This window comes from Phaethon aethereus (genome assembly GCF_964289735.1).
Source record: "Phaethon aethereus genome assembly, chromosome: 2".
NCBI classification, from domain to species: Eukaryota; Metazoa; Chordata; class Aves; order Phaethontiformes; family Phaethontidae; genus Phaethon; species Phaethon aethereus.
Genome location: NC_138582.1, coordinates 48,161,996 through 48,186,475, shown reverse-complemented (window position 1 = coordinate 48,186,475; position 24,480 = coordinate 48,161,996). Strand labels below are relative to the sequence as shown.

At 44.2% G+C, this 24,480-nt stretch overlaps 2 protein-coding genes across 3 annotated transcripts in view; one reads left to right on the top strand and one right to left on the bottom strand.

Moving 5' to 3' along the window:
- Window positions 1-17,849, top strand: part of MAPRE2 (microtubule associated protein RP/EB family member 2) — a 58,624-nt gene extending 40,775 nt beyond the window's left edge. For both annotated transcript variants that reach the window (XM_081996681.1, XM_081996680.1), the window contains 3 exons: window positions 5,741-5,880; window positions 11,835-11,993; window positions 17,550-17,849. In XM_081996681.1, coding sequence (XP_081852807.1) covers window positions 5,741-5,880; window positions 11,835-11,993; window positions 17,550-17,621 — 371 coding nt within the window. In that variant the 3' untranslated portion in view covers window positions 17,622-17,849. The remainder of the gene's footprint in view (window positions 1-5,740; window positions 5,881-11,834; window positions 11,994-17,549) is intronic.
- A 6,252-nt stretch (window positions 17,850-24,101) lies between these two features.
- LOC309417482 (ethanolaminephosphotransferase 1-like) overlaps window positions 24,102-24,480 on the bottom strand; it is a gene marked incomplete at both ends in the record, with an annotated part of 55,542 nt that continues 55,163 nt past the window's right edge. Inside the window, one exon of the mRNA XM_082014989.1 lies at window positions 24,102-24,167. Within this exon, the coding sequence (XP_081871115.1) occupies window positions 24,102-24,167 (66 nt within the window). The remainder of the gene's footprint in view (window positions 24,168-24,480) is intronic.

Genomic DNA, 24,480 nt, shown 5'->3' with positions numbered 1-24,480 from the left:
GTTCTCACTCATTTGTTTTAAGTTGGTGTAGAGTTTTTCTTTAGCTCGTGAAGAAATTGCTAGCTCTGTGGCCTCTTGGTGGGTTTGCTTTTTCTGCTGTGGCATGAGTCAGGAATATTCACTTTATGAAGTCCTTTAATTTGACTGAAGATATACTGTGAGTGATTCCCAAATTCCACTGAAGCAGTGGTTGTGAGGGCTCAGCCAAGTCTCGTGCTTGCTCAGGGTTTCCATTGCTCTCCATGCTGTCCTCACGCACGTCCACACTCTTCGTGCACGTGTTTCCTTGGAATTTTACATAAATATTTAACAGCATACTAATTACTCATATAGCTTCAAGGAAGATTTCTCTCTAAACATTAAATAGGTCTCTTGTCTGCAAGACTGCGCTTGTGATGTAAATGACCTGGAATTCGCAGCCTAGCTTTGTTGTACCCAAAACCTGCACAGTGCCGACAGCCCCTGTTTTAAATTGCAGAAGTATACATCTGTTTGTAAAACTTGTATCTTTAGCAAAAAGAACAGTAAAGCTGAAACTGGAGGGGATATGTTTAATTGTGATGGGTCTGGCTAGTAATTGTTTCTGGAACATCACAGATAAAAAACTGTAATGCATTTCAAAGCTGGTTCGTCTAACTTATTTCAGTACAAGAACATAATAATTTGTCTTTCAACTGGGAATTTATTTTTCCCATCTCTGCTGCTGTTATATGGGCAGGTACAAAAAGTTATCCAGGTGCTAACTGAAGCATCTGTGATACTGTTTAAAAAAAAACCCAACAAACCCCAACCTTTCTGGGCAACTTGTTTTGGTATTTGATCACCCTCACAGTAAAGAAATTTTTTCGTATGTTTAAATGGAATTTCTTGTGTTTGTGCTCTCGTCCTTTTACTGGGCATCGCTGAAAAGAGCCTGGCCCCATCTTCTTTGCACCCTTCCTTCAGGTATGGATAAGATCCCCCTGAGCCTTTTCTTCTCCAGGCTGAACAGTCCCAGCTCTCTCAGCTTTTCATCACACGTAAGGTGCTCCAGTGCATCAGTCATCTTTGTGGCTCTTTGTTGGACTCTCTCTAGCATGCCTGTGTCTCTCTTGCACTGGGGAGCCCAGAACTGCACCGATGTCCTGGTTTCAGCTGGGGTAGGGTTAATTTTCTTCCTAGCAGCTGGTATAGTGCTGTATTTTGGATTTGGGATGAGAACAATGTTGATAACACACCGATGTTTTAGTTGTTGCTAAGCAGTGCTTACACTAAGTCAAGGACTTTCTGGCTCCTCATACTGCCCTGCCAGTGAGCAGGCTGGGTGTGCACAGGAAGCTGTGAGGGGACACAGCCAAGACAGCTGAGCCAAACTGGCCAAAGGGATATTCCATACCGTATGACGTCATGCTGAACGTATAAACTGGGGGTAGCTGGCTGGGGGGGTGGCGGTCACTGCTCAGGGGCTGGCTGGTCAGCGGGTGGTGAGCAATTGCATCGTGCATCACTTGTTTTGTGAGATAATAATAATTTTAATTATTATTATTATCATCATCATCACCATGATCATTATTGTTTTCCTTTCCTTTTCTATCCTATTGAACTGTCTTCATCTCAACCCACCAGTTTTACCTTTTTTCTGATTCTCTCCCCCGTCCCACCGCAGAGGGGAGTGGGCGAACGCTCTGTGGTGTTTAGCCGCCAGCACTCCAGGTGTGGCCTCACCAGTGCTGAGGAGAGGGGCAGGATCGCCTCCCTCGACCTGCTGGCAACGCTCTTCCCAACGCAGCTCTCCCGAGGAGGCTGTTGGCCTTCCTCGCGGTGACGGCGTGTTGCCAGCTCACACACAACTTGGTGTCCACCAGGACGCCCAAGTCCTTTTCTGGCACACTGCTTTCCGGACTGTTGGCTGCCGGCGTGTTCTGGGGCGTGGGGCTGTGCCTCCCCAGGGGCAGGGCTCTGCACTGTTCGAACATGACGGTAAGCTTGGAAAGGAGTTGGTAATGGGTAACGTTTATGGCACGGCTTACAATGCAGTTCTCTCGGTGGTCAGTGAAAAGAGCTGGTCATCAGATATTTCATATATCAAATATTTGTACAAAATTTTGTGCTTTCTCAGAATATGTAAATGGGTCATATACAAATATTTTCAAAGAAGATATGGTGTTGGACAGAATTTAAACTTGCTTAGATTATATAGCCCCTCTGAGCAATGCCTTAGGAGTTATTCCAGACTTGCAGTAATTGACTGCAAAGCCATTGTGATGCTCAATAGCAAAGTCATTAAGCCTACCAAGATCTTTCATCTCCATTTAGAAATCCGGCTGTCTCCAGTACTTTGCACTGCTTCACCAACCAGCATCCTTTAATTCTTTTATGAAATTAAGAATTTTATGAAATTTAATTCTTTTATGAAATTCTTTTTATGAAATTAAGCTTCTGTTAGAATGGGAGGCTTACCTCTGAGCTGATTCTAAAACTGATGTTTCAGAATAAATGTGCAGTAAAGCTTTCCCCCCCCCAGGAAATTTTAAATTAGAAATCCCTGGGCATTCTCTGTTGCAATTAAATTCTATCCAGCTGTCACTGATACAGTCTGAAACGTTCAGGTTATTTAGCTGTTTTTTATCTGCGTTACTGAAATTGGAATATCGTGCTCATAGATCTGATCCTGAGCAGTGGAGCAAAAGTTGATTTCTTGTGATTTGTCTGGACTTTCTAAAGCTTGGTAACACTTTGCTGTAGAAATTCAAAAAGCTTTTGTTGTTTTCAAAGGCGGGCAGAATGTAATGGGGTGTATTGGTGCTATCCAGCCCTCTCTGTCCGCAGACGGCAGCAACGTGAGCTTGCTCAGCACGCTCCAGGAGGGCACCTCAGCTGCAAATGAGAGAGAATAAATACCTGGGGATTAAATGTTTGTGCTTGCTCTGCCCTTAACTCTCTCTGCAGGTTAGAGAGAGGTGTGCACATAACGATTTGGCTTTCTGTGATCAGTACCCCGACCTACAAAGAGCTAGCTCGCTTCGCAGGGACGTTGAGCGTGAAAGGGAGCCATATGCCGTGGCTGCACAACGTGCCTTGCTTAGGTCTTGCACCATGGCCCCCCAGAAGAAGTGGTGAAGAGTTGATAGGCCGGGAGATGCTGCCTTAGAAAAGCTGAGCAGCTTCTCCCACGCTTGCGTGCAGGTGCTGCCTGGAGAAACTCCAGTGCTGCCTTCAAAGTAGAAGAGGGGTAGTTGGCAGAGGTGGGGAGCTGCGTCGACTGGCCGAGGTTTCACATCTGAAGGTCCGTAGCTTGCTTTACAGCACTAAATTTTCAGTTGATATCCTGAACCGCTTCTTGCGGGTGTAGAATACAGTAAGAAATAACTGTTGATACCTTGGTTTAGTGTCTATATATATTATTTTAAATGTTGTATAGGTAACTGTTGCAGTTGCAAGTATTCGTTAAATAACTTGAGGCCCAACTAGAATGCTATAGTCAAGGTGATTATTCCATGTGTGTGTTTATCTTGCTTAATTTGACACCAGTTTTCTTCTGTTTATCTGCTAATCCAAATGAAAGTTATTTTCCTGGCTTTGAGAGCATCTTAACAATCCTGCTCTGAAGTGGATGATTTTTAGTTAGTCAAAATATGGACTGAACCTAGAAAGCAGGTGTAAAAGCGGGGTGCTACAGTTTGTGAAATTGCCTAAAGAGAGAAATAGTAGCAAAAGATCTTGGCATTTTTAATATTTTTCCACAAATGATTTATTCTTTGCTCATCTAAGTATGATGTGAAAAGAAGTTTAATTTCAGGCATGTACACAGCACTGAATTTTCCCAACCTTTAGTGAGTCTGTGTATTGTATCTGAAATCTGCTAGAGGTGAGTTTGTATATGTAACTATAAGGATTTTGGCATGGAAGTTATTGGGCTGGAGTCACCAATTTAAGAAAAAAAATTTTTTTTTTTTCCTTATCTGACTCATTTTAAGGAGCATAGAAAAAGAGGGTGGACATCTTGCATGGAAGTGCTTACACAAGTCAACTGAATTATCAAGTTGTTTGTTTATGTTCTGTTGGCATTAGGTGACCCAGTTAATACAGTTGTCCTTAAGGGCAGGAGGAGATGCGTGTTACAGAGAGAAGCCGGTGACTAAATCAGAAAAGCCTAAGCTAGCGGGATTAAATAAGCCATGGCGGGTCTCCTTTCCCATTGCTTTTCAGCTCCTCCAAGGGCCCACCAGACCCAGTTCTAGGTCAGCGAGACTGCGTGAGGTCCCCGGTTTGGTCATACGGGCAGCATCACCAGTCGTCTTGCTCCCCCTCCTGCCTTTCCCTGCCTCCTTGCCATTTCCTCCTAGTAATGCTTTTGTAAAACATTGGTTTTTACAGTTAATCGCTTTATTAAAGTGTTGTCTGACACGGGGGATGCGTGGTGGGGATGACAACTTAGAACGGTTTGTAGCGTGCCGTAAATCAAATAATCTTATGGGGGGAGCCGCTGGCGAGGTGTGGGGTGGCAGGTGGTTGCTGCGAAAGCTGGGGCAAACCCCTCCGGAAGCGGTGACTGGAAGCCCAGAGCTCAGCTGGGTGCTGCTGGGTTTGGGTGTTCTCCCACACCCGGTGCGGCCCAGGCCTCAGAGCCGGCGGCGTTTGCTGGAGGAGGACGGCCACGGAGCCCGTCAGCACGTCCAGGTAACTGTGTTTTGCCCTTTGTAAGAAGCAGTGGTAAACGTGGGTGCTGCAAAGCAGGACTCCCGGTTCACATGCCTGCTTAAATAAATCAAATAAAATAGGCCAGAGAGAGGGGTGAGTTTCTGTTCTGTCGTCTTAGCCCGAGCAATTTTTGTGCCAGATGTACGTTCGCTCCGTCTGAAATTTATTCCCAGTCGGCGGGAGCGAGGAGAAGGTTCCGAGTCGGAGCGCGGCGCCGGCGGGAGCCCAGGCGAGGCGGACGGCTGCGAGCCGGGCGCTCCCGTACCGGCGCTCGGCGCCCGCGCCGGGCAGCCGCTGAGGAGAGGGAAGACGGAGGGGCAGAGGACGGTGCGAGGAGCCGGCTGCGAGGCTCGTGTGAAGGCACCGCCAGCCCTTCCCCATGAGCGCGCCGGCGCCGGCGTGCCGCGGCGTTGTGAGAGCGGGTGTCTGCGCGCGCCCGCTGCTTGCCGGTTTTTAAGTTGCCCCGTATTCTGGCAGATTTGCAGTGCAAGTAATTAAAAGCAAATAGCGAAACCGAAGTGGATCAAAACTCATCTCTCCGTCACTATGGCAACTGGGAGTTCGCTGATGGATTTCATTCTGCGTGCTCTGCCTGAATTTCAATGGCCTTGTCTCAGGGACGGTTTACATGTGAGAATGAGGAAAGCACAGGGTTTTTTTTAGCTGAGCTTTTTCAAGCCTGTCTTTCTCCAGAGGAATTGAAGATAGACCTGTTATTGGGCTATCTAAACATTGGGCTGGGGGAATGGTCTGTTAATAGCATATTTTTTAAAGCTGAAAGCTGCTCACAGCTAAGGGAACTTTACATTTGTAGTTTTATGTTTATTTTAATTTCAGAGTTACTTCGCTCTCAGTAGCAAACTCAAACTGCCAGGAAATGTGGGGTTTTTTTCCTTTCCCCCAGGTGTAGCAGCACCAGAACTTCCTCCACTGTCACCTTGAAGTAACAGAGAGAACGGCTGGCTGTAAAACAAATACTTTTGTTTCAGTACCAGGTTAATAGGAATGTATTTATTATGGGGATAAATCTCAATTATTATTTATTTATTGTACTTTTCAGGTGCTGCTAAATCCAGTCCGGCTTCTAAACCAGGATCAACACCTTCTCGCCCATCTTCAGCAAAAAAAGCTGCACCAAGCAGCTCAGCATCCAAATCAGATAAAGATTTGGAAACTCAAGTCATACAGCTCAGTGAACAGGTAAATTTGCTTTAGGCATAAAATTAGTTGCAGTCATTGTCACAGGCAGGCATGACATCTAATATTGCCCTCTGCTGAATGATGCCCTCCAGAATTATGAAGGGACAAAAGGCTGAAATAGCTCAGCTGGGAAGAAAAAAGTGATTTATTGTTAGAAATAACACCTGACAGAGATGACTGGTGTTCGCCAGTATTTTTAAAAGGTGATCTTAGGAATGTCAGGTAGGTCTTGCTGAAGTATGGTAATTTTATTAGATTTTGAAATGTATCTTTTATTTCACTTGGAGAGGAAAAATCCCAATAGTGTCTTTGCTCTTGTGTACTATAAATTTCAAATAAATAATTTTAATGTGTCGTTGTTGAGAAAATAAGCCTGTTTGCAATACCAAGGTGTCAGAGACTTGCAGCTGAATCAAGACTAGCTCATTGTACTCCCCTTTCTGGAAGGAAGGTGTTAAGAAGGTAATATGCCTTTTTCATTTAAAAATGTGATCTACCTTGGGGAGAATAATTAGTTATATTATAAATAATGTTCTGCAATATAATTAATAAAGTTTCAGAATTTCTTTAATATTAGGAATGTAAGGGCTTAATTTTCAGTTATGCTATGGAGCTTCTCTCTCATTACCAGACATACAAGAGTGTCTGCACTGGGCATGATAAATAGCTGCATCTGGCTCAAGGCTGTGCTGTCAGAATGGTGTAAACGCCACTAGTATAAATGAGGGCTAATCCCTGTATTTCTCCTGGATGGGGAAAATGGAAAGGAAAAACCTCATATTTTAGAGCCTGAGCTGCCTGGCAGCTGCATTCAGGAAGAAGTTGTTATTCTGGATCAAGTATAATTTTCCACAATTATGGGCATTTCGTTTTCATACTTTCATTGACCTGAACAACAAAGATTTCAGTTTGTTGGGGCGCGGTTTGTAAATTCTTGGTTACTGTTATGTACTTAAGGTGGTGGACGGGTAGCCACATCCCAAACATGATGTACTGCAGATTCAGTGTGTAATTCTGAGCAGCAGAGAACACAACAGTTTCCACCAGCCTTACAAATGGGCCTTTTGATTGTTGCTGTAACAGAAAAGTTTTTAAATGTTGCACGAAGAATGGATGTATACGTTTTTTTTTCTAATAGAATTTTTTTTACTTTGAATCAATGTAAGAATGGAGTTCAAACATCAGCTGAATGCAACTTAAACCATTACATTTGTACTCAGAAGTCAGAATGTGTTCGCTTCAGCAAGAAGAGTTGGTTGGGATCTGAGCAACATAAAAATATTTGATCTTTACTAAAATAGGCAGTCACTGTCACATTCACTGCTAATGTATTCTTAGCAAGTTCCATGTGTGAAAACCTTAAGCTCTATATACAAATAACCCTGAGGGAAAACTGATTATTTCCGCCATCACAGAAGAGGAGAAGAAATGTTGAGCATTTGGAAAGTTGGTGTTTTAATAGCTAGTTTTTAAGAGACCTCTTCCAGCTAGGATGGTCTGGAAGACTTTTTTTAATGCTGGAGCGTTTGGTATTTCATTTCCCACTAATGGTTACTTGTGCACCCCAGCATATAACTTAAGCCAAAAAAGTTATGCTGCAAGCATCTCTGAGCCAGGTTTTACTGATCCCCAGTCTGAAAATGCTGGAGGAGCCAAATTCCCCTTTTTTTACCATTTTCCAGCAGCCAGGGACATAAGGGCAGCAGCCACTTCTACTCCTTTGCTGTCTTGATTATGAGTAAGAAATGTTGAATGGTGTCTGTGGAAATCAAATGCTTATGTGGCTGTAACAGATTATTTTTTTTTCCCCAGCCCTTTCATGGATGGCAGCTAAGGGTGATTGAAACATCTGAACTTCCATGCAATTTGTAGAGGAAAAATTTAAGTAGTGGGGCTGTCCATACACTATATTTTACAAAAAGGTTGCTTAATGAGCTATTTGCAATAATAGTAAGTCATCCATAATATTTGCTAGTTTAACGGCTCCCAACAATCTTAAAGTTTCTCTTAAAAGGGTCTTAGCTATTGCCTTGGTCTGTGTTAGTAAATTAAATACTTCCAAGGAACGTCACTGTGCACTGGAACTCGGTTACCCATAGCATTAAAATGCTTAAGCCGTCCCTGCTGTGTTTTTGGTCTGTGCCAGCTAGTACTCTCCCAAAGAGTTTGAGTGCAGTTGAGGAGACAGCACAGACCAGGGACCATTACATATGGAGAAGGGACCTTTATATATGGTGAAGGGTCCCAGGAACTGTTAACTGTATACTAGTATACACATAGTTTCTGAAAACAGCACTGTCTTGGCTGTGTGTCTACAATATATTTGATATTTGAAAAGTCCATGATATTTGAAAAGTCATGTCAGTCAGGTGAAGTCCCCAGTGACTGGAGAAAGGGAAACATTGCACCCATCTTTAAAAAAGGTAGCGAGGAAGACCCTGGGACCTACCAACCCATCAGCCTCACCTCTGTGCCTGGGAAGATCATGGAGCAGATCCTCCTAGAAGCTATGCTAAGGCACATGGAGGACAGGGAAGTGATTCAAGGCAGCCAGCATGGCTTCACCAAGGGCAAGTCCTGTCTGACCAACCTAGTGGCCTTCTATGATGGAGTGACTGCATCAGTGGACAAGGGAGGAGTTATGGATGTCGTCTGTCTGGACTTCTGTAAGACCATTGACACGGTCCCCCACGACACCCTTCTCTCTGAATTGGAGAGATATGGATTTGATGGGTGGACTGCTGGGTGGATGAGGAATTGGTTGGACGATCGCATCTGGAGGATAGTGGTCAACAGCTCAATGTCCAGGTGGAGATCGGTGATGAGTGGTGTCCCTCAGGGGTCCGTACTGGGACCAGTACTGTTTAATATCTTCATCAGTGACATAGTGGGATCGAGTGCACCCTCAGCAAGTTTGCAGATGACACCAAGCTGAGTGGTGCAGTTGACAGGCCTGAGGGATGGGATGCCATCCAGAGGCACCTGGACAAGCTCGAGGAATGGGCCTGTGTGAACCTCATGAGGTTCAACAAAGCCAAGTGCAGGGTCCTGTACCTGGGTCAGGGCAACCCCCCTCAGGCTGGGGGATGAAGGGATTTGAGACCAGCCCTGCCAAGAAGAACTTGGGCATACTGGTGGATGAAAAGCTGGACATGAGCCAGCAACGTGTGCTTGCAGCCCAGAAAGCCAACAGTCTCCTGGGCTGCATCAAAAGAAGTGTGGCCAGCAGGTCAAGGGAGGTGATTCTGCCCCTCTACTCCACTCTAGTGAGACCCCACATGAAATACTGCGTCCAGCTCTGGAGCCCTCAGCACAGGAAAGACATGAACCTGTTGGAGCAGGTCCAGAGGAGGGCCGCCAAAATGATCAGAGGGATCATGGAACACCTCTCCTATGAGGACAACCTGAGGGAGTTGGGGTTGTTCAGCCTGGAGAAGAGAAGGCTTCGGGGATACCTTATTGCAGCCTTCCAGTACTTAAAGGGGGATTATCAGAAAGATGAGGACAGACTCTTTAGCAGGGCCTGTAGTGATAAGACAAGGGGTAATGGTTTTAAACTAAAAGAGGGCAGATTTAGACTAGACATAAGGAAGAAATTTTTCACAATGATGATGGTGAAACACTGGCAGAGGTTGCCCAGAGGAGGTGGTAGATGCCCCATCCCTGGAAACATTCAAGGTCAAGTGGACGGGGCTCTGAGCAACCTGATCTAGTTGGAGATGTCCCTGCTCATTGCAGGGGGATTGGACTAGGTGACCTCTAAAGGTCCCTTCCAACCCAAACTATTCTATGATTCTGTATGTACTTAATCTCTGACCTGGCTCTGCAGTCCTGTGACAATAAGTATTGTCAGAGAAAAGATCCATTAGTAGGAACTGTTACCCTTGTAGACATTAGCTGGATTGCAGAGAGGTACTTCTGGTCCAGAAACAGAGCATGGGAGTTAACAACCACTGTTCCTCATACAAATAGAAGGAAAAAGTAGCATGTGGATGTGCTAATTACCTGAAGAAAAACAAATTAATGTGTCACAGCCAAGTAGCTGATATGTAACTGAAGAAAAGCGTATCGGTTTGGCTTTAACAGTGTTTACTGTATACTGTAGTTAGCTAACCGTGTACATATAGGCATAGTTTAATGATTCCGTTTCTTAAAATGGAGTGAATTTATAGGATGAAAACAGGAGAATGCCTGCATAGTAAATAGGTCGGAAGGGAAGATGGTCTGAGCTATTAGCTGCCAGTGTTTCAGCTGAAGTTCGTTGTTTTCCCAAGCTCTAGCAAGCACATAGCCAGAGATCTGGAAGCAGTTACGTTCGCGTTCTGTCTGGATGCAGGCGTTGCTCTCAAGGAACATGCTGCTGCAGATCCAGAAGACACGTCTTAAATGAGAGGTCTTCATCTATACACCAAAATGCTGTAAACTCTTGTTCCATTTTGCTATTCCTACTTTCATGACTAACTAGTTAATTTTAAGGTGACTGCTCATTGTATCAATCATAGATTCAAACTGTCACGGGAAGACTTGGGTGTCACACTTGGGCAACTGGTCAGAAATGGGTTAGTGCGTGAATGAGAAGCTCTGAGATCCTGCCCTGGTAACAGGTCACTTCCGCTGTCTGACACCTCTGAGAGTGCAAGCAAAGGTCAGAAAAAGGCTTCGCCAGCTCAGCAGTTATGGAAAAATGAACTGATAGGATTTAGCAGGTTGTCAAAGCATTGTTTGAACTCTGCTGGTATTTTCACTAGTGAAGGAAATAAATTAGCTTGCAGCAGAACTGGCAACGCAGAACTTTCTATTAAATTGTATCAGTTCATTGAAATGTACTCTGATGCGATTTAATTTATTTAGCATGTTTGACTTAGAAAATCATTTGTATAATTGCAGGCCTTAAAATGTGGATGCTAATTTGGCTGTAATTTGGATGTGATTGGGGTCAGTGTGTTTACTGTAGACAGCTTCATCTGTGGTTATTTCTGTTGGTTTTTACACTGCTCTCCTCCGAATTTGAGAGCCACTTACACATTATCCTGATTGTATATACCCCATTAGACAGTAGTTTATCTGCTAGGTTCCCACAAAATTGTTCTTTTTTAAATATATATGTGTATGTGTGTGTATATGGATGTATAAAAATACATTGCAGCATCTGTCATGATTTATATGAAGCCTAATCGTTAACAGCTACGTTGCCCATAAATGACTTGCAGCAGTCTTAGTGGTGATATTGAGGCTGACAATGTGGCTTGAAGACGCTTGTGGACGAGGTTGCAAAGAGAAAGATACTTGGCATTTGAGAGAATTTGTTGATAGAAACAGCACATCAAGCAGAGCAGAAAGTCCATGGTGCAGCCAGTCACGGCATCAGAGTGCCGAAACACAGGTCTCTAACAGTTTGGTAAGTGGGGAGGCAGAAAAGGAGAGGTGAAAAAGCAATACGGCGGTACTCACGTTTGCAACTAGAGGACCTTTTAATTTCCTAACTAGACCGTTTCCCGTTGTGAGCTTTTCTGCTAGATCTGTGTATTTCTAAGCAAGGAGAAATTGTAGGTTTCCCAACAACTACACGTTAATCTAGGCAAAATAATGCAACTACTGAACTGAAAGTTTTATTAATTACCATTACATGACACTTCTGTTAGGAGGCAAGTCTTAAGTAGCCCTGATTCCTGAACTGCTGCCTTGGGTTTCAGTATGAAAGAGCACTGAGAAAATTGACCTTTATGGATCCAAGGTTAAGATGTATCCAAAAGGTATAATGGGGGAGCCTGACTATTACTATTCTGTATTGTATAAGGTTCAATCTAGCACTTCAGAAAAAAAAAGTGGCCTTCATCTTAAGCTATAAAATTGAAAATATATTTAAGATTGTTTAGCATGCATAATTTTAGACTGAGTTGTTTTGTTTGTAGTGCACCTCACAACTCATGCATCGCATGTTTGTTTACATGCAGGTACATTCATTAAAACTTGCACTTGAAGGCGTGGAGAAGGAAAGGGATTTCTACTTTGGCAAATTAAGGGAGATTGAACTTCTCTGCCAGGAACACGGGGGAGAGAATAATGACCTTGTCAATCGGCTAATGGAAGTCCTTTACGCTTCAGAAGAACACGTAAGTTCAAGCTTAATGTCTTTTATTTAGACAAAACAGCTTAATTTCATAAAAATTCATTGGCACAGTATTGGGTCATATCCTGTATTTAGGTCAGCAGAACTGTAGCAGTTGGGATTTCCATACCTCCTCCCCCAAAAAGGAAGTTTGCATTTGCAAACAACAGACTTCTCAGCTTGGGGAATGGGATTCAGGACGCTGGTTACTTTTCACTTCTTCGGTGTAGGTTTTGTATTCTAGGTGTGCTGAAGGTGATCTGGAAGGGGAGGGTGTGTGTCACAATTTTAAATTTATTTCAGATGGTTCTCAGCCTTAGTTTTCTTTTTCCCTCTTCCGCCTTTCTGCATGTAGTCTTTTACTTGTGTTCTTTAGCATGTTGAAAATCACAGAAATTCTGACAGAGGTGTTGTTCAGTGTCTACAGCTGTGAAGCTTCTCTAGCCCGTGCGGCAGTGCTGTAATATGTACAGTGCAGGTTGCCAAATACATAATTATATCTGCAGAGGTAATGCTCTTTAGCATTTATTATCCTCTTGCTATAGGCAAAATTCTTCCTTGTGCAAACCCAATAATCCTCCATTACCAAAATTTCAGAAATGTATTGTCTGCAAGATTAAGCAAGAATCTCATTGCATCTTAGACTTAGCTCTGTAGACACTGAACAAAGCAAGAAGCTGCAAAGGGTGCTGGTTAAATTCCTCAGATACATTCAGGGATAATGATTCAGTGGAGCTTTAGCTGCACTGCTCCCATTCATGCTAACGAAATCCCTGTATGCACTGTACTGACAATTGACCCTTCAGTCTCCAGTGGACGATGGCTTCGGCTCCGGTGTGTATAAGCATCCGCTTAATCTCTCAGCAGCACTGTGGTGCCGTAGGGTGTCTTCTATCCGTTCCCAGAAAGCTGCTGCAGCGCTAGTCAGCTGACGTCAAATTTGGTACCAAAAGCAGTGCCGAAGCAACTGCTAACTCCCGCGCTTTCCTAAAAAAGACTAGTAGAGCATAAACGAAAGTTAGGTGCGTAGAGGGACACGAGCTTGCCGCAGACAGGGGCCACTGCTCAGATGAGGAGTGACAGGGGAAAGAGGATTTGTTCAGTGGTGCAGGGAGGAGAGGAAAAGGAGGAGGAAACCATTATTTTCACAGGAATAAACAGTAAGACAAATTTGCCAGGCACGCGATAACAGGCTAAAAGATTTACATATACATAGCGGTCAGAGAAAATGTCTTCTGGATTCAAGAACAGTGATTTACTTATAAAGTAAAGCCAGAAAAATCCCTCTTCTCCCTGTACCCCTACCACATCTGTCTGTCTCGTTGGCTTAAATAGCAAGTGATTGCCCGCCAAGGAATGCGTTTGTTACTTCTTTTCCTGCAGTTTTCCTTACTGGCAGAACACATGACAAAATGTTCTACTTCAGTCCACACACCAGTGTTTTACCTGCTTCCTCCCTCCAAGCCGGTCTCTGTTGAAGGGCTCATCCGTGCCTGTGCACGCACTACGTACGGCATCCGTGCCTTTATCCAAAAGGTACCTGCATCTGGAGGCCGGGTGTGTCACTTCAGCTCCCCGGAGAAGAATACAGAGGCCATTCCCCATGCAAATTTTTTTGTACCTTTTAGTGGGAGACTTGGTCTCCTCATCTTCCGGGGTGCGTCTCCTTCTGGGCTTAGCAGATGGACTGTAATTTGCTGAGGGAAGACCCCAATGCATTAGCACTAAACCAAAGACTGTCGTTCCCTTGCTGATGCAGATCCTGCCTACTTTTTGTTTTCGGGCTTTGCTGTCTCATTGCCCTGCTTTGTACTTCAGTTTTGTTTTTTTATCTGTCTAATGAATTTGTCCCAAGTTCAATTCTATGTCTTGCAGCATTTTGCAGGTTAATCCCTTGGTAACAGCAGTTTGGATTTCCCAATCCTCAGATGGGAAATAGCCCCAATTCCCCAACCACAGGCAACTCCAGCATTCCTAGTTTCTTGCTAATGAGTTCATCGTAAATCCAGCTTAGATCGGTGTTCTTAATCTCTGTTTCAGAGCATCTCAAGTATACAGAGGCAAAGTTGGGGGAAAAAAAGGATTACATTAATTTTCAGGATTTGTGTCATTTATAAATGACGCTGTGGCCATGAGGCTTTCCTTCAGGAAAGGGGTGTGCAGTGATGCAGCTCACACGTACTGCACAAGTGACCCCTGACCAAAGCCTTCTGCTTGAATATTGTGACTAAAATTTGTTTTCAGTTCATACTTCCAATAACTGTTTGACAGCAATCGCCAACTCTTCCTTCCTAGCTGTAATTTGACAGGCCATCTACTGTATTCAACACGGCATAGAGTTCATGTCCTATTTTTCATACCAAATGTTCCTATTCAGAGGAGGCAAGTCTACCTTTATACTTAATTTTCTGTTAAGAAACTCTGCTTAGTTTAATCCTCCTAAAACAAAAAATAAGAAAAAAAGTCTGGACAGCACTTTAAGTGGCCACATCTCCCAGTAGCTCATAGGTCCCCCGTAAGCATTGCAGGCTGTCAGGTGAATTCTGTGTAGAATTATTCAGAATGCAAATATGGAGTTTAGTCCCTATAAAAAGCATTCTCCAGGGATTTTTATCAGGTTTGTGTCATGGTGGAGGAGTGGTGTTAATTATTTTTTCAGAATTCCAAGTCACAGTGTAGTTTCAACCATGTCACTTCATAAGCTTCTGTTTTGTTAAATTCAGTAAAGGCTAAATTTTTAAGACTTATTATTATTATTATTATGTCTTGATTTTGGTGAGTTTGAGTCTTACAGCACAAATATCAACCCACTGGGTTCCTTGTCTTCTCCCTTTTCTATTCCCTGTTACAGTTCTGTTTTAAACCATATTTTGCTGATGCAAAAAGGATGTTGTATCATTTAACATTTGGCTGATCAGTCTGTAATCCTTTGTAACTTAATTATAAATTGGTCATTTGTAATCCTACTTCTTCATCAAAAACATCAAAGCTGGCAGAGAACGGTGTTAAAAAAAGGATACGTTTGGGTGGTGGGGAGAAGTGGCCCCTACCACTCATGCTGTGGCTGCTATAGGCAGCATTGAGACCTCGGAGAGGACGTAAAGCATTTGGTCATACGGTCTTAGAGTAGGAGAGCTTCAGACTGATGAACTAGAAGAGGCTGTGTCTAGTTATGAAACCCAGAGCCATGTAGGTCTTGGCATAAAGCAACAAACGCAGGAAAACTTTTGCTTTCCTACATCGGCTGTTCTGGTTCAGCTCATGCAGGGGTTTGGTGAATTGCTCACATTTGATCTATCAGTTGCTCAGCTCAAGTTTCCAAAGCAATTGCTTGAAATGCAGTCGGTTTTGCATCTTTCTGCTCTAGCAGCTACTACAGCCGCTGCTCCTTTTGGAAAAGGCATACCCCCCCACCGCCCCCAGCAGCTGGATTTTGTAAAGTCTAGCTCTTCAGTCCACAAGCACACCTGAACGGTTTGAGGCAGGTGGATCAAAGGTCAAAAGAGAGCACCTCTCATTGTGAGACAGATGACCATGGTGGTGTAATCCCAGCCAGAAATAAATGCTCTAAACAGACCTTCCACCACTTTCCTTATGAGGGGGTGCTACTCTAGGAGATTTCGCGGTCCCAAGGTAACTGAGCACAGTGATTCTTGTCTTCTGCATTTCGTGTATTCATACAAGCTGTGCATACTGAGACGCACGTGTCCAAGTCTCAGAGCAACTTCTGAGGTAGGCAGATAAGATTGACCGTTTCCATCAAAGGTAAGCCTGGCAAGAGAGGAGCCACCACTCCTCAGAGCTGCAGAGTAGCTTCCCAAGCCACACCCTGCGGTTTTTCCTATCATATGCGTGAAAAGATCGCATGTACGTGACCTATAAAGTCTGCATGAGTGGGTTTTCTAATGGGTGTATCTCATAAACTCTGCGTAGACAGAGCCTATGGAACAGGTGCATTCCAGAGCAGGTCACCTCAACACATAAGGGGGGTCAGGGCAGATGGGGTTAAGGGAACACAGCTCGCTGTGGCTGGACGCGCCGCAGTTTTCTCACCCCGTGAGGCAGGGTCACGTTCTCACAGCTGTCGGCTTCTCTCTCTGAAACTCCTGTTCCCTGCAAGTCTTGCACTTCGCAGAAGATACGATTTTTACATACTACGCAAAAAGCTGTTTTGACATGATGTACCTACCGTATGTAATCAGGGCATCGCTCCCCTCAGAGGGCCATAAGAATCTCAGAATCATTAAGGTTGGAAAAGACCTTTAAGATCATCAAGTCTAACCATCAACCCAACACCACCATGCCCATAAGCTGCTCTGAACTATTCTGTGAAAATCCAAATTATGGCCTCCCTTTTCTTTTAAATTTTTGCCTCAAATTTGAAAACTTAGCAGTATCAATTTGTTAAAGCTTGTTGTTCAAGCCGCTTGCTTCTAACAAAAATTGCTGGGAGGCAGGCAAGTTCTGCTGAGGCACCGCATCAGGGATGCTGCGTTTTGAGTGGCAGCTCGGTGTCTTGGAAAAGCATTTTCCTTCAGAGCCGCCGACAGCGGAGCGCCGCTAATGCGGGGCAGAGAGTAGATGTGGGGGATTTCTTTCAGCGAAGCGTGCTCTGGAAAGATGGAAGCCGCTTGAGAGGAAAGCTGTAAATGCAGCTGCGCTTAATGGGAGTGCAGGACTAATGCTCTAAGAGTCAGCCAGACTTTCTGAGCTCTGATAACATCCAGCTCAACTCAAGACGCCAGGTCTGTCGTCTCTAAATCGGGAATTGTTTGAAACCGGTATCACCTGCCATGAGGATCCAGCCTTCCTTTTGGTCAGGGATTCTTCTCCCAATGGAAATACATATTTCAGAGAGACAGCTCTGGAAAACACTGTGCTTAGTAACCATTTGCAAAAGGCAAATGTCAATTAGTGATTAGTGCTTTTAACAGTAAATCAGTGAATACTGGACTCAGTTTTTTTCAAAGAAAACGTGTTTTCAAGTCTTGGGTTATATTTTCTGGCTGCCACTAAAAATCACTGTTTTGGTAACCTTTGAACTCTGGTCTAGTATGGGTATGTTATTTTGGGACAGTAGTAAGTGGCCTCAAAAAGGAGGCGGAGTTTAATTTTTAAAGCAGGTGATAGCAAAAGTGTCTTGTTCATTTAGTGATATAAACTTAGAGTGAAGAATGTGTGAAAACTACAGCAGACAGGTTCAGAAATCCTTGGACAAGCTGAAAATGGGAGGACATCAGGATGCTGTGATCATCTAACTGTTGAGCATCTCACCGTCTAGGTATTCAAAATGTTCACTCGTCGGAACAGTTAACAGTGATGTTGAAAACTGACACTTTTTCTGGGGAAGTATCAATACTACATATGCATTGATTAAAAGCAAAGTAAATACATTTTATTGTAGTATTACAAGATGCTGCTTTTCCCAGGTAACAGCCCATTTTGTACTTATGTGCATGAAAATTAGCAGCTTTAGGCTATGGCCTAGAACCATGGGGCGAGATTACATGGGGAATGCTTTCTGCTGAAGAACGTTTTTGGGGTCTTTTTCTCCCTGCAGGAGGGCCACACAGAAGAGCATGAAGGTGAAGAGCAAGTCCATGAACAGCCCCAGCAGCAGGAGGAGTACTGACTCACCCAGCGTCTCTGACAATTTTCGTTTTGTGTGAGAACTTTCTTCTGGAGAATGGAACATGTGCGGCCTCAAACTTGAAATCAGTTCACTCCCAGTCTGCCATTAACATTTATGTACCATAGTGAGTGCCAGCCAACCACTGCATTCTGTACCCATACTTTGCCAAGGTGCATTTGCAGACGTCTTCTTTCAGTGTATCTTCCCAAGAGGTTGTAGGGCTACATCACCTACTGTACATCACTGCAACTTCACCACTTGGCTGCTTGAGATTTGTTCTGCTCTTTAAAAAAAATATATATATTTATTTTTTTTTCTTTTTCGTCTTAAGTATGATACACTTGTAACTTGTTCTAACATATTTATATTGGCATTTTGTGTGGCAAGAAGTACCGTACCACTAGCTGTGTCTCTCACTTTGTGGTGCTTTCGCGTTTTTTAGTACATCTTCCTTGGGGCATAAATTCGGTCGAACAATTGGAATAAAGGGATACAGAGGAAGTCATACTCAAGCCATAACGATGAGGTGTGTTGTGGAGGAAAATGCTCCCGTTGCTCATGTTTATTCCTTTCCTGCCTTTACAAAATGGAAGGCAGAGCATCTGTTTCACTAGGAGAAATTTAAGTCCCTGTGTTAGAAAGCTTGTTAGAAAGCTGCATGGTATGTTTTTTGGCTTATTTCTGGAGGAACAGACATCCACTTAAGTTTTTTGAAAACCCTCCCAGTTTCCTGGCTAGTCAATAGACATTTCCCAGCTTTTCTTCCTTCCTGAGGAATCCAGTCCCAGCCTCCAGCTGCAGCTCTGCAGAGGCAGAGCTCAGTACTAATGGAGGAGAGAAATCTCCTAGACACAAGCGTAGCTGCAGGACACGATCTCTGCCGTCGTACTTGGCTTCCCACCCCTCAGAAGAGGACAAAGTAGGCCAGCCATTTCTTTTCACTATCCTTCCCCCCCTCTGCTGCCCTGGCCATACAAATCTGGAAGACAGAAAATTTCCTCTCTAGTGCAAGACATGGGGGGGGGAAACCAGCAACAGCACTAGCCCTGAACCCCCAGAACCTCCCTTTAAGTGGGTGGTGGACACCTCGCAGGGGGTGAGGCTGCTTCTGAAGCGCGGAGAGGCGGCGAGGAGTCCTTCTGGAGAGAGAGCACACACCAGAGGGGGCCCAGCTGACCGAGGGGCGCAGACGGTTCTGCGCTTGGCTGACCTTCCTCGGGTGAGGCCGGCGCGGCGCAGAACCCTGTCAGCCCTGGAGACACCTGCGGTGAGAGCCTTCCCTTCCAGTGCGCTCCCACTGCCCCGTTCTAAACAGCGGTATTTTATAAACAGAGGAATCTTGAAGTATATAAAACATTCCTTATTTTCCATGTAAAACTGCGCATTGTAGTCTCCCTGAATATTTAATGCTTGATGTTCTCGGTCTCTCACTTGATTTTTCTTAATTCTGGATTGTTACGCTGATCAGCAGGTACATGGAAGTCCCGTCCCAATCAGCAGTCACTGAAAAACTCCAAAGCCTATTGAACAGCTAAATTATCCTACGCTTTAGGAGTCTGTGAAGGTCTAAGCTCCCCGCTCACACTTCCACGGAAAGGTTTTCAATTAATCGGCCCCCAGCACACGCACCTGCGCGCGCAGTTTTCCGTTCCTAATCGATCCTTTGCAGCTATGGGGCTCTTAGTTACAGGCGAGCTCCCTCCTGTTGTGTTGCACCAGAGACAATATATAAAATACTGTTAAGCATTAGAACGGGTGTTTCCAGTTCCTTGATGGCTCCCCCGGCTCAGCAGAAGAGTTTCTGGACCCTGTGGGCTGAAGGTTTCCCAGCCCTGCCTCCAGCACTGACCGTGCGTCCTACCTGGTGACGAAGTGGAAGTACTGCAGCCCGCAGGCAGCGCTTCCCTTTCCCCGTTCCATTGCTTACAAATAAGGTCTGGTTTATAAAAGTGTGTATATTTCAAAATGAGTATTTCTGAGAATCACCACAAACAGGGGAATTGTCATTTTCGTTGTATTTGTGTTTATTAGAACATATGTACTTATTACAATTGTCATTGTAATAAACGGTAGTTCTTCATAATACTGTTGAACCGAAGAGCAGTTACTAATTTTTTCCAGTCTCCAGAACGTCCTTTAAACTGTGTGGGATTTCTGATGGGGCAAGGAGTTTCGGGATCCAGGCTATAAACTCAATGTCATCAGCACCAGTCTCTGCTTACTCGTGGTTCATTTCATCCTCCTGCTAATACTTGAGCAGATGCATGGGGAGCACTTCAAGAGGAAATGTTTTTCTGAAGGTGCAAGTGGTTGGGTTGCTGAGCTCCCCTGGGGGTTCATAGCCAGGCTGTTGTGCCTCTCTCCTTTTCTCTCTTTGAAGCACATTTTAAAAAAAAATTAAAAAGCTGAACTTCATTTCCTGAAAATTCCTTATCTCCTATTTCTGGTCTGAGGACCGTAGCCCTCTCACCGCTTGTGTCAAGGGGGGAAGTGACTGACGGAGGGAGCCAGGGCAGTAAAGTTCCTCATGGGCACTAGAAGTTTGGCATTTGGCTGTTCTGAGGGGAGAGCGATGCTCTGAAAGGGGAAAGAGTTGTCCTTCTCCCCCACCTCCTGTGAGTAACCCGTTCTTCCGTTATGGTTTTAATATGCATTTGTAATTACCTTTACTAAATAGCACACCATAAAGCTTTGGTTATATATTAAATGTAAACTGAAAGGAATGTAAACATATGTATTGTTAATTATAAATAGATAAGTAATGACATAATAGATACAAAAAATCTTATTTAGATGTATCAGTCATTTTACATTATCCACAAATTGTCGCATGGTAGAGTAGATTTTTGTCTGAATATGTGAATAACTTGACTTGCGTTTATCTTTTTACATATTTAATAAAAAAAATGTTAAAATCTGTCTAGCTCTAGAGACTATTCAAAACATTCTAGAATAATACTTTTCTGGTTTAAATACGTATTTTTGTTTCATTAGTGACTGCATATGGGAGCAGGAAGAAAAAGGCAGCTGCTTTAAAAAAAAAAGTTCACTTACTCTGTGTGTAGGCAGTATCTGTTTCCCCAAGAGCTCAGCAACACCATCCCCGTCTACAAAAAGGAAAATGCATGTATGTATGTGCATGTTACCAGAACTTTCTTCTTTATGGTAAATGCTTTCCAATTTCAGAGTAGTCAGTCTCTTGTTTCATCTCAGTTTCGATACCCCCAGCAGCCAGGAGGTGAAGAGAGCATTATAGCAAGGGCACTGAAGCTCCCAGTGGACTTTTCTTGCAATGGCCAAGTACTCAGGGATGAATCTTCAGTGCAGTACCTAAAAGCTGCCTCCATTTTCGATTAAAATATTAGGTTTTTTGAGGAAAAAGGGGAAACTTCACTGTAATTCTCACAGTTCTGATCTTTTGCAGCATGAGGAATGTTGCTACAGTAACTGCTGCTAAACCTCCAGGGATTTGAGCCTTGGGTCAGGACCTCTTTCTGCCATGGGTTGAAGCTCCGTGGTTGCGTGCCACTGCTGAGAGGCCAGCCTGGGCCCCCGGCTTCCTCCAGGTACCCGGGGCTGAGGCCAAGCCCCACTTAGGGAAGGTTTCTGGTAGATGGGGGGAGGATGAAGCCAGAACCAGAAGAACCCATTTCCAACCCTGGCACTCAAACCTTGGGAGAGCAGCGCTAGTTTAGTTGCTTTTCATAAAACTAGGGGGGAGGCATGTCTTAGTTGAAGACTTTCTGCCATAATATTGTAACCAAAAAAATTGTTGTTAGGTCATCTTCACACTGTTATTTGACTTTTTTGCAAAATAAATCAGTGACCATACTGCCCTATGAACAAAGCATTTTTATTCCTGTTCATTGAACCACTTACCATGGAAGACAGCTAACAATTCAGTATATACACTGTGCAATACATGGTCTGTTTTTATATTTGTCTTTATAGAGATTGTAGTGACAAGTTGCTTTAAAAAGGAAAAAGAAAGTTATTTGCCGTGTCTTCATATAGAATGTGAAAAAGCTGGAGCTTAATTTCCTTTAAAAGTGATACTGTACTTCTCTTTAGAAAGGTGCGAGTGCAGGCAGGTTGTGGCAGTTCAAGTTTTATAATTCCATTTAATGAAATATTTCAAAATACTCCATTACAATGCATCAAATTGTGCCACTTCTGTGACCCTTATTTCCAACTGTTTGATAAGTAAGTGCAAGACAGAGGGAAAAGGGAAGCCTGTCCACAGAGTTCCTCCAGTACAACCACATTCAATCCAGAGGTATTTTTGTTAATTTTATTCTCTTTCTTTTCCCATCAGGACTTACTTCAGATACTTTTGGTGGATGGGTTAAATATAAACTGTTGAAACGGGTGGGACTTTTGTGACAGTGTATCCGGTGTCAGATGTAATATTTAACGTCGTCAAGCGGCGAGACTGCCGGGTGCATGCCTACTTCAAACTCGTCGCTCCCCTTCAGACAGAGTCGGGACTGCCCGTTTTAGCATCCCTCGTTAAACAAACGGCCATCAGACTCTAAGAGAGTCCTCAGGCTGTTAGGGAGCGCCTCCATGGAGACCCCAGGAGATCCCTGGGCATCGTGCAGGGCTGGGGCACGGCCACCCCACCAGTGGGGAGGAAGGCTGGAAGACGCCTCTTGTCGCTCCAGCTGAGCCCCGGAGCTGGACCGCAGCGGTGCCGGGGACGCGGGAGCCTCCCTTCCCTCGGGAGGGGCTCTCGGCCGCTTCTCCAAACCAGCATTACGAGGATGGCCCCAGTCCTCTGCCTAACTCGAACCTTAAGCTGCTTGAACTGTGACTGCAGTATGATGTTCCTTTGGGGGCTGGGACCCTCAGCGTGCTTGTTCGGTAGGTGGAAGACGCATACTTTGAAACCATCAGAAACGTTACAAGTCGGCGTGGTATTTCTGCGTTGCGAAGAGGGGAGGCTGATGTGCAGGCTTGTCCCCTGGTACCTGCGCTCAGGGCTGCGCGGGGAAATCGGCCCTACTGACGTTGCGGTAGGTAAACTACTGTAACAGGCGGTACGGGCTTAAATTGAAGCTGTTCATTAAGATACGACTAGTCGGTGCCCAGCTGAATAATTCATAGGAGCTACTGCTGTAAGGGTACGTTAACTGGGGAGAAAATGATCAGGCTAGTGATAAAACCAGAGAAACGGTCTAAGAACTGGAAAAGGTGAACTTAAGGCTCAGCAGCTCAACAACTACGCTTCTGCCCCGCTTCTGGCAAGCGGGATACAGTTAATAAACGTGCCAGTCATTCAGTCACATCCCTCTGTGCAAGAAATGTAATCTAAGGCTTACCTTGGGGAAAGTGGGCAGATCGTTTCAGTAGTGCTTGATGGCCAGAGAGTCCCTCCGGCTAGGGCAGCGTATGAAAAGAGATGAAACTCAACTTCCTACTCCTTCCTCCAAGGCACGTGGAAAACCTACATATATCATAGATGAACTGAGCAGTTTACATCTGCATCCAAATATGTAATGTCTAAAAAAAAGCTTTTCTTGTCTCTATTCTTCCTTTTTTTTTGTCATTATCTAAAACCACAAGAATTTGTTTCAAGCACACAGGCAAATAATTATTTGCTTAGCATTTTGCACTCGTAGATGAGGTTTGACTAACTAGTTTTGCAGTGAAATATGAGAATCTTCAAAGGTTTGTTGGCCAAATTTATTCTCAGCTGGTTACCTTTGTAGGGTGTATTGCTTGTTGCTACCAAAATATCAACAATGTGCTTGTTACTGCCTAGAAAATAAGTGTATATATATGTATATATATTTATATAAGTATATATATATATAAGTCTGCATTTCTGGCAGATACAGGTCAGCTGAGACTCATCTTAATGCTGGGGGGAAAAAAAAATAATACATTTCAAAAACACTTTGCTTTATCGATAGCTTTCTGAGCTCATTCTCTTTTCTTTACACCTTCATTTGAGGTGAGGAAAAGACTGAATGTGCGTCAGCCCTTCAGGAAGCTGTATGGAAGAAATGAGTTGTGAAAAAATAAATATGGAAAAGGAAGCTGGCACAGATGTCTGAGTGGGAAGGACATACAGGGAGGGTTTGTGTTGCTGGGGTCCCACTGGTGACTAGGGTGGGCAAAACCAGCGGTGGTTATAAACCATCAAGGATCTCGTGTAACCCAGCATGGATTTATCCAGGACTTTGGACACAGTGGCAAGGAGTAGGAAGACAAAAGCTTCAGAGCGGGTAGTAACAGGGCATTAGTGAAGAGAATAAATATTAGCAGCAGAACAACATGGTAAACATTTCTCTGCTGGACGGGAATCTTCCTCTGAGATGAAGCGTCTTGCTGCATAGCTCAATATCTCGGTGGTTTGGATATCTGGACTAATCTATTCTTTGGTTATTTTAATCAGTTTAATTCCACTTATTTATCACATCAGAAGAGTTGTGAATCTCCACGTCAAGCGTTACAGTCTGATCATAGTGCAGGTGTTCACTCTCGGACACGTTTCTTCAGGGAAAAGACGTAAATGTTCAAGTGCTCACTCAGCTGCCTCCCCTAAAGAGAAATCGCGGAGATTAGCAACCAGTCGTGTACGTGCTTCACAATTCACCGTCTCTCTTCTCCCGCTCAGAGCGGGGATGACCCAGCCACAGTCCTCGCGTACTTGGGGACCTACGAGTACACGGGGACGTACGAGTATTCGAGCAAGAGAGCGGTGGTCTTTACGTTCCTCTTGCAGCACACTGATGGGAAGTTAAATCGCTACAGGCCAGATTCACAGATGACATAAACTGTGATGGAGCGGGACCAGGTATTTCCATTCTGACCTCCCGCAACTGGCCCATATCAGTACTGGGGTAAAATCTAC